The 10989-nt window shown below is 35.4% G+C and overlaps 1 protein-coding gene across 1 annotated transcript in view; it reads left to right on the top strand.

Annotated features, from left to right (window-relative positions):
• Positions 1 to 10989, top strand: part of fstl5 (follistatin-like 5) — a 209376-nt gene that overhangs the window by 101251 nt on the left and 97136 nt on the right. Inside the window, exon 6 of the mRNA XM_037675152.1 lies at positions 6981 to 7101. Within this exon, the coding sequence (XP_037531080.1) occupies positions 6981 to 7101 (121 nt within the window). The remainder of the gene's footprint in view (positions 1 to 6980; positions 7102 to 10989) is intronic.

The raw sequence follows: 10989 nt of genomic DNA, 5'->3' as shown, positions 1-10989 counted from the left end.
ATATATATATATATATATATATATATATATATATATATATATATACGCACCATTGTTAGTAACATTATCTTTGTTGTCTACAATGAAATGCATTGTCTGAAAGCTTTATTAGTCTGGGAAAAAAAAACAAACGTTGCAGCGGTCAGTACTAATTAGACCTTCACCATACGTGACTATTTAAACAATGAACAGAATGTGCTTATTTTGTTTAATTTATATTTTTAACACACTTGATAACTTTATGTTGAATAGTTGAGGATAGAAAATATGAACGCATGTTAGGAAGACTGAAGACTTCAAGAGTTAAAACTGCTTTAAAAGTAGATTTTTGTTTAGATTCTTGGGGGTGGACAAAGTTCAAAATATTTCAGCCAATACATCGGTTATCAGCATTGGCCTTCCCCTCCCAGTATCGGCATCGGCGAGTGCCAACATTTCCATGTCTGCCGGGCTCTAGTAAGAGTAAAGGCAGTACACTATTTTTGTAGGTTTCTGTCTTATTGTAGTAACAATGTAAAAAAACAGAACAAATATCACACACTAACATTTGTTATCAGATTTAATCGAGACACTTTTTACACGTTTTTATGGAACGTCCATAATTTACTTTGACTTAAAATTACACAATAACACATCAATATTAATAAAATTGAAGATCTATGTGCTTTTTATGTGTGGATTTATCTCATCCATTTATTACTCTATTTGTGGGGTTTTTTTTTTGTATTTGTGACACTTGGCTCGAGGTAAACTCTTTAAAAAGCAGTGCAGGTAACAAAGTAAAAGCCGTACAGTCACGAGAGGCCAAAGCCTTTTACCAGTTTTACCAGGAGGAATCCTGTAAAGGAGCTTTGTGGGTCCGACGTGAGGAAAGAGGACATTCTTAGAATAACAAAGACTTTGTTTACCTGAAGACTGATCTATTATGCATCATATTTGAATAATTTAAGAGGCCAAACTCCCTGCAGTGGTTTTGCAAACCAGGATTTCAGTAGCTTTCCTTCGGTTATCTTCCTTCTGAGCCGGTCTGCGTCATCAGCAACTTCCGTAAATTAACTAGAAGTCACACTTATTATTTTACAAGTTTATTTTTGGGTGCTTAGTAATAATAAATCAAACAATATTTTAGGAAAATAAAATCAATGTGCTATGAATAAATTAAAATGTCCTTTGATGTTTAGTTGAATATAATGTTGGACAGATATTTCAAACTTCGACATTTCCCTGAAGGTTTTCCAGGCTAAACTTTATCACTCCACCATCAAGATGGAGAAAGGCATATCAGAGATTGCTCAATGGCTTATTTTTATCTTTCTTTCCCTTTTTTTATTATTTCAACACATGAGAGTTTTAGTAGATATAATACAGAACGGCCTCACAATAAGAGGCATTTGTGTCACAGTCAGAGATTATCAGTAAATTGAAAGAAAGTGTCATGGGATTTTCAGTCAAGTATAAAAACTGAAAGTTTTTGGTTTTAATATTGAAGCAGAAAAAATATTTTTGGTTTGTGAATTTTACAACCACCTATCAAAATGACAGCACAATAATTAACAAGAGTAAATAAATAAATATAATAATAATAAGTTTATTATTATTATTATTATTATTATTATTATTATTATTATATTATTATATCATTATTGCTGTTAATAGTAATAATAATAACAATAAAATACAACTATAAAAATAAATAATTTAAAATAATTAAATATTTAAACCATTTTTTTATTTTTTATTTTGTTAATTCAATTGAATTTTTAAATAAATAATACATAATAATAAAATAAACATATACATAATAACATAGTGAACTAGTTTAATTAGCTTGTTTATTGGTTGGCAGTGTATCAACTTTGAATGCAGTTTTGAACTGAGTTTACATTTTAATTTTGTACACTTAACTGTCCCTTTAGAGTCACAATTTCACAACAATTTGAACAGACATTTAGTTTGTTTCTTTCAAGTGGAGGTTACAATAAAATAAAATGAATCATCCTGCCTGACCAGAGTGTCAGTCCGTTTCAGCAACCTCAGCAAACAGTTATTTGTGTAGTAACCAGGACATTGTTCAGTTAATAAAATAAAATAAATTATATCAGTTGAAACTTTAGAGGTTTATAAGTATAATTTATAATTGGCCACCCCTGTGGTCTGCCATTGCTCCTGGTAGTGGATCAAAATGTTTCCTCCACTCGACAGACTCCGTCACTCTGCTCTTCTCCATCCATGAAAGTCTTGCACCAAAAACATTTAGGTTGACTTGCATTTTCACAAATCTGCACACAAACCAGTGTACATATTTTTTCATGCTTGTTTTCAGTTTTGCTTTATTGACAAAACATGAAAATAGATTAAAAATAATAATGAAATAAAACACCCATGTGAACAAGCCCTGCAAAGCCTGCACAGATAGTTTTTAAATAAATAATATCGACTGCAACTCCTGTGCCCTAAAACGTCTATTTTTAAAACCTTCCATGGTTGAATTTGATGTTATAGGACTCAAATATTTCACCCAGACTAACTTTGTATCATAATGTGCACATGGAAAAGGTTAGGAAGCTTTAAGTAGAATTGGCAAACTTTTACTTCCTGTAATTTACACAAGTTATTTGATTAGATTTTTTTTTACCTTTATTTATACATGTTAGTCTAATTCAGTCACAAGGACTCATTTTCAAGAGAGATAGATAGACAATACTATATTATTTTGTACTATAAAGTACAATAAACAACACAACAATAACATCAATTAAAAACAATGGTGCTATAAAAACAACATCAACAAGCCGTATAAAACAAGGTAAAATACTAAAAACATGAACATGACTGCTCTGATTTTTCTAATGACCTTCTCAGTTGTTTAGAGTCCCTTAAAAAAATCAAAATGGACAGCTTCAGTTTCTATTGTAAGGTGTTCCAGGTTGCAGGAGCAGAGTCAGAAAAGGACTTTTTGCAGAGTTCAGTCTGCACTGAGGGGACACTGCAGGTAATAATGGCCTGAGAGCGCACGCTGTAACTGCACTGACGACGTGACGTGTGGGAGCAGATAAGACACCAGACCTAGAAGTGATTTATAGATGAAAATGAACCAGTTTGAGTCTACATGTAGATAATGATGACCAGTTAACCAGTGAATACTGGGTGCAGTGATTGGTACGGTAGTTACAACCAGTTATGAATCTTAGTGCACCACGACAGACAGCATCCAACATCTGCAGGGAACTGGCAGGAGCATTCATGTAAATAATGTCACCGTAGTTAATGGTTGGTAGGAAAGTAGCAGCTACAAGGTGTTTTCTGGAGTTCAAAGTTAAACAAGATCTATTTCTGAAAAAGAAACACAGTTTTAATTTCAGTTTCTTTTCCAAGTTTTCAACATGCAGCTTAAAAGAGAGATGTGCATCGACCAACATTCTCAAGTATTTGTAAGAATTCCCAAACTCAAGAGGAACACCATTCATAGATAAGATAGGAGGAAGAGATTATGGCACCAACTTCCTGTTTGAAAACGACATCCTTTTGGTTTTATCAGTATTTAGTACCAGTTTGAGATGGAAAAAATCTGACTGAATGATGTCAGTGCAGACTGTAGAAGCTGAAAAACCTTGGCAGCTGTGTTAGCTCAACAATATACAACAGTATCATCAGCATAGAGATGCAAGGCACCGTCACAAGATATTGTGATTAAAACGTGACTGACCGACAGAAAATATGCCAGAATTGATTTTATTTTTCTGTCGAGTTGACTCTGGATTCATCTAACCTCAACTTAAAAACTGAAGTGAACAAAGGAAATTTTCTTAGGAGCAAATCTTTACGGATGTGTTAAAATATGAACATTAGGACAGCACCTGACCAGAATCGTGTGGTTCTGTGCTTAAGTGAACACGACACAGATTTGATCAGCATCTTTTGATTTCTCATAATTATGTGTTTCCATATATTAAAGCTATATTTTATAATGTCTTTATTAGCAAAGTAGGTTTTGAGAAATTTGATAAATGTAGTCTATAATAACCTGTATTATTATAAACATATTGCTACGGTTAATTGTAAGAGAAGGGTTCCATCTGATTAATCAACCAATGTTCCATTGAATTTGTAAATTAAAGTTCGATTTGAAACAGGCAGCGGCTGCAGTCTCAAACATTACGTCTGGCTCTCACATCAGTGTTGTGCCACAGATAGTTTGGTGTACACGGTCTGTCTGTTTTTCACTATTTCAGGCCTTTAGCTACAGAAAATGTAGAGGAGAACCCACAGGAATCAAACTTTGTTTCTGACACGGCTTCAGTACGAAGCTGCTGCTCTAAGGCATGCAGCTACAGCACAAAAACTTAAATGTCAGCTTTAAAAAGAAAAATTACAAACCATCGTGACCAGATTTGTTTTGTTGGTTTTAGTACGTTTTAGATCAGTTTCTATGTACAACTAGTTTCTACTATGGTCAGCTGAGGCTGAGGGGTTAGAGCAGCCCTCCTCAAATTAAAGAGTTGGGGGTTTGATTCCACCAGTAGTCACATGCTGAAGTGTCCCTGGGCAAGTCACTGAACCCCTCGCCTCCGATGTGTCTCATCGATGTATGAATGTGATAAAGCTCTGATTATTGTTGCTATAGATCTAGTATAGAGCTGTGTGAATAGGTAAATGAGGCACAGATTGTTGTAAAGAGCTTTGAATATCTTGGTAAGATAGAAAGTTGCTTTTTACAATATTTTCCGGAATTTAAGTCACACCTTTTTGCCTAATTTTCATTTTAGTGTTAATCTTGTTCAATTATTGTTAAAGTCCTCCCGTGCACGTTCCCGCAGCCGACATTTGGCAGCCGATCGATTTTTGGCACAACACCGGCCCACATTTCTGGTTTGTCAGCGGTGACTCGTAACAAACGCGTAACGCATGATAGACGCGACGTATATGGCGAAGCAACGCATTTATTTTATTTTTTTCACTTTATTAGACATATTTGGACTGATACGACTTATATGGCAGTGCAACATGTACGGCAGAAAATATGGTAAATAAATAGAAAAGTGCCATTTTACAACTCCTTTTACTTTTTATTGAATAAAGGTTTCAGGGTGCAGAAAGTCTGCACATAGTCCTGAAAAGCAAGGAATATTCCTTATTACATAGATACAAGCAAGCAAGCCTTTGCTCAGTGACATGTATTCTGTTGAGCAGGATTGGAGCATTGTGTAAAGCAGTTTTTTTAGAATACTCTGTCCATTTACAGACGACCATCTAAAGTTTTAAACAAGTCCTCTTTAAATGGAGCACGCTGATCCATCAGACAGGTCGTGATGAATAAAGCTGTCCATTGTGATCATGGTTTGGACAGCTGATCTTGTCTGATGGATGTTTGACTGAAGGCCACACATGGCGGAGAAATGATGAAAAGAGTTTTGAACCTTTTCACCGCTGCGATTCAACTTCAGTGAGTTTTGCTCTGACTGCCATTATCAGTTAAAAAATAAACTTGGTACACAACATCTTGACCTTTTGAAGCACACGGTCGACAAAAAAAACCCAAAAACTTTGTCTATGCAAAAACAACCCTGACAGCCTGACGCTATTTACTTTAAAAAATATATAATAATAATAGTAATAATACATATCATGAGAAAGAAATGCTTTAAAGAACCTCAAAGTCTACAATAGATAAAAAGTTTTTAAGTCATCAAAGTTTATTTATATAGCCCATTTACCACAACGTCAGCTGACCAAAGTGCTTCACAATTACAACCATTATAGATTAAAAATATGATAAAAGAAATATAATTAAGTTTAATAAAAATACAAGTATGATACAAATTGGCAGTAAAATTCCAATAAAATAATAGCACAAATAAAAAACAAGACATACTATCATATTATTTTAAAACAAATTGACCTAACTGTGATCTGGTATTAGATACATTGTTTAAGTAGTTTCAAAGCATCTTTGTATTAAAATGAAGATTTTGAGGACTAAATCAATGTTAAACATGCGGCCAGACCTAATTTATTATCATGTATTCATTATTTTATATTATTATTGTTTAGTGTAGCCTATATCTTAGATCCTTGTATACCATTTTCTTTTTTTTATAGTTTATATTATTGCTATTTTTGGTGTAACTGGGATGCTAAGTACACAATTCCATTCCACCTCATGCACCACATGTGATACGAATGACAAAGTAATCTTGAACCTTGAATTAAGACAGGTGTACTTTAGACTGAGTCCAATATTATTCTCTCTTTATTGCCAAGTCTTTACTCAGCACTAACTCTGTTGATATATATATATATTTTTTCTGAGTTAGTATGTTGTATTTAATATATTTTGTTTAAAAGTTTTTGTACCCTTAGTTTAAATCATTCACAAAAACATGCATAAGCTGTGCTTGTACTACAGGTTAAAAATATATATAATAATGACTTCTCTATTATTATTATTTTCCAATAAATTGAACATTTGCAGGCAGCAGTGTCTACAGAACCAGCATTGTGTTGGATAGAAAAGTCAGAAAACTTCTATCTGAAGACAATTGTTCTGTACCAAAATATGTGTAAAGCCTTTGCATTGTGATGAATGACAGGTTTGAAAAATGTATTATTGAACATCCAAGTCCAGGTTTCACGTCCCGCATCCTCTTTGAGATTAAATTTTAAAGCTCTTTGATCAATGTTAAGAGAGCGGCTCATTTTAGTTTCACGTTGCCCATTTCAAATCAAACTGGCTTTTTTTCCCTCAGTGTGGTATTTTTTATTTTAATTTTAAACCAATCAGAGGAACAGTAATTCATTATAAAATAAATCTAAAATGTACTTTTCCTAGATAATTGTTGCATCAGAAAATTATCATCAGTAAAATGGTCAGTAATTTTAGTTTTCACTGCCGCCATCAGCAGAAATTGTACTTCCCACACATTTAGAAGCTTTGGTAAACTGACTCCCCCTCATGGAAATCTGTCCCCTTCTCTTTGAAGGTCATCAAGCATGAAGGTTTATCCAAGGATACCTCTGAGTGCACGTTGTTCGACCTGCTGAAGTACAACGATGTGAACGATGACGAGCACCTGACGCAAGAAGAGTTTTACACAGCCTTTGGTGAGTACGGAGCTTTTAATTCATCTAATTCATCTCGACCTTGACCTCTCTAAGTGGCTTTAAGAATCTGTTGGACTCCTGGCAGGGTCCAATGCTGACATGTTCCTGTTGTTAGTTTTCTACATTTGTCTTGGAATCTAGCTGTTTTTTGTTTTGTTACCTTTTCCTTTTAGCCATCCTATTTGTTAAAAAAAAAAAAAAAAAAACTGTAGTATGAGTTTTTATAACTGCTTATTGTTGTTGCTGTTGTCCATTGTTGTCATCTTTCTTTGTTGAAATCAGGTCTCTCTTGTAAATGAGTCCTCGAGGCTCAATGGGATTTACCTGTATAAATAAAGGTTGATTGATAAAGAGGGGCAAACAAAGATAGAATACATATTTCCATAGCTGCATGGTTTATTAACACCATCCGAAATGACGGATCAGACGTGACAAATTCCTCACTCTGTGTCTTAGTCAATACTCCTTAATGGTTCTTGATGTGTCCTATTGCACATCTCAAAGCCTATTGCTCACATCGTCCTGGTGTTGAAATACGACGACAGAATTGTCCCGATCACTGATGTTGGTCAGAGATAATTGATTTGGACTGAGCCGACTGCAACGGAAATAACAAGAATTGTGACGTATTTAAAATCTATTCAGTTAAAACTTATCAAGACTCATCTCTGTGGGCCTTGTGCGCTTTTAGGTTATAATTTAACATGCACTCCACTTTGTGGAGTAAAGAACTTCTCAACATTTTGTAGATTTGTAGAGGCAGCTCAAACTTCTAGAGTTGGTGAACTTCGAATGATGTTTGAAATCTTGCCAAAGTTTTACCGTCTGAGACCTCCTGGTTGTTGCCAACATGTGTGCTGCTAGTCTCCAAACGTTTGATCTGCTGACAGAGATGGATGGAGTTCAAAGTGGAATTATTCCAAAGAAAACAGGTCACAACTGCGGAGAAACAGTAGTTCAGGCTGAGCCCCCATCATTAGGCAGCATGATGATGACAGGTGCTTTCTGCCAGATCTGAGTCGCACAAACACACGTGTGCCAGTTTCTTCCTTTGTTTCCTCCCCGTGCTCTTCTTGAAGCCTCCTCCCTCTCTGACATTTTCAGTCAACTCGATATCCTCTGACAGAATATCTTTTGACATTTGGCTGGTTTGACACATTTAGCAGTGGAAAAGAATTTATAATCAGCCTTCATCCCGTCAGCCCTTTGTATTTGAACCTCTTCGTGAGGAAACAGTCACAAGAGGAAATGGCACTGTGAGAGTCTTATCTAGTGTTCCCCACATCAGAAGTGTGCGCGCGCATGTCTGTGTGTGTGTAGGGGCGTGTTTGATTGTGCGCATACTGCTGCGCCCATTGGTACTTCACAGTTTCAAGTATTTAAACACATGTGTAGAGTAAAACAGCTTTGGTTGCTACACTTTTTTTTTTTTTTTTTTAAGACTCAGGTGCCTTTAGAAAGGGTGGTCCCCGCAAGTGATAACAAAAAGTTGTGTCCCCATGAAACATATAAATGTGTACGTGTGTGTGCGCATGTCTGAGTTTGTGTAGGGGCGTGTTTGAGTATGTGCATTCTACTGTGTCCATTGGTACTTCACAATTTCAAGTATTTAAACACATGAATAGGCGAACACAGCTTTGGTTGCTACACTTATTTTTTTTAGGACTCAGGTGCCTTTAGAAAGGGTGCTCCCTGCAAGTGATGACAAAAAGTTGTGTCCCCATGAAACATATAAATGTGTGTGTGTGTTTGTGTGTGTGTGTACAAACCCATTTTGGCAAGTCACGAGAAGAAAAGCAACCCCTGCCATTCTAGGGAGAGCTGAGCTTCCTTGCAGAGTTGAGTTGCTCCAACTTGAACTCGTTTTTTCTCCCAATTATCAGATTTTTTTTTTTTTTATTATTTCTCCACTTTAAGGCTCATAACGAAATGTGATATTTAATGAGAGTAAACCACCCTCTTTGCAGCAGTTTATTCAAACCTGCCTTGCTCGTCTCTGAGTTTCCTTTTTCTTTTCTTTAGATGCAACTTGATGTTTCACAAAACTGCAGGTAACCGTCCAAATCTATGAATTAATAACTCCCTGAAACGTTGCATTAAAACTCTACTTGGAAGTTGTTTCCAGTAAATAAGTATATCCTTAACAAATGCACTCAGTAGGACGTTTTGTCAGCTTGTCTGGGGAGTTTTTAAAGCCACTTCTGGACCACTCAGAGCCATTTGACATTATTACCTCAGTGCTGTATTTAAATGAGCTTTTCACATTGTTCCTTAGGGGTCATTGTCGCTTTAAACAGGTATTTTCTTCAACTTGTCCATACTTAAACCTGCAAAAGACCAGTAAATGATTGATTTTATTTTATCTTTAAAAAGTTCTTTTCAACTTTAGATAAGCTAGGAAACTTCCTAATGTAGTGACATGTCCAGGATGCAATTTATCTATGTCCTTTAAAAAAATGTTGGATATTTTATCTACTTTTATATGTTGTTTCTCCATTCATTTTTCATTTATTCATTCATTTTTAATGAGAGAAAAATGGCCAATAAAGTTAAATATTTGGAAAAGTTAAAATTGCACAAATACTAAATGTCATAACAGGAATGTCCTGAATGAGCTGAACGTTCTGATATGCGAATTGTTAAAATAGAACAAAAACTGCAGCACGAGTTACGTGTTGAAAAAACGTATTAAATAAACACTGATCATTATAAGCATTCACACAAGAAGAAGACACGATCAGAGCATTGCATCAAATTCAGGATTCCTCTGTAAACATGTCAGCACTTCCATTTTACATGCACATCGTGCATCACGGTGTACAGAAAGCTGCAATGGCATTAAAACTTGTCTAAACTTGCCTCAGAATACAAAGCCTCACACAATAACCTTCTTAATCATCTAACATCACAATGTTCACAGCAGGAAATAAAAACTAATTGGAAAAGCAGTATGTTTTATGATATTACTGGGCTGATTAAAAAAACACAAGTCAATCAGATTTATTGAGCATGGCTAATCTTTTTTTATTACTGCTGCTGCTCTTTGGTTCGTAGGTATAAAACAGCTATACTGGAACATGGTTAGAGCAGCAGCTTCTCTTGTTTTAATCTGAATGTGTTGCTACACAGCTGCTGACATAGTGCAGTAATTGGTGTTTTCAATAAAAAATAGACTCTGATCACTGAGGATATGTTTTAACTGTGTGCTCTGCATGTTGTAGGCACTGTCTCCTTATACAGCATGCTTGTGTCTAAGGCAAAAATATCTGGCTAAAGTTTTTTTTTTTTTTTTTTTTTTGCTAGTTTAATGTTAAAGTGGCAGCTGTAAAATTCAATGCAAATAACTTAAATGCTGTCACAAACTGTGAAGCATGAAGTACATTTGTTGATTGTGCCCAGGATTACGTTACTGCCTGGAAACAAACCGCAGCATAAGCAGAACGACCGACCATGAAAATGGCACCTGTCTGTCTGATCTGCCACATAAAACAACCTTTGCACACCTTTCTGGAATATTCAAAGCATGGCCACATTGTTTGTCAGGGCAGGAGATAAGACCTTAATGTCCATGCATTATTCATTCCTTCTTTGCCAAGACTGGGGGGGTTGAAAATCAATTTGCTTCAGCTAGCTGTGAGAAACTGTCTGACAAGAAGTGATGTCTTTTAATTAGATGATGTTACAGATATGAACGATGTCTGCAACGCTGCTGATGGTGAGCACCACGTTGTTGTTGAACAATCTGGTGAATGATGGTTCAATGCATTATGGGTAAACGCCATCCTCCAACCGATGGCTAATGACAGACATCAAGAGGCAGACATTAAACTTTTTATCAATACATGAATAACAATATATTTTTAAACTAAAACACACATATATATGTAT

This window comes from Nematolebias whitei, chromosome 4 (genome assembly GCF_014905685.2).
Source record: "Nematolebias whitei isolate Nwh7 chromosome 4, NemWhi1, whole genome shotgun sequence".
NCBI classification, from domain to species: domain Eukaryota; kingdom Metazoa; phylum Chordata; class Actinopteri; order Cyprinodontiformes; family Rivulidae; genus Nematolebias; species Nematolebias whitei.
The sequence above is the reverse complement of the archived record's forward strand: the minus strand, read 5'-3'. Positions and strand labels throughout refer to the sequence as shown.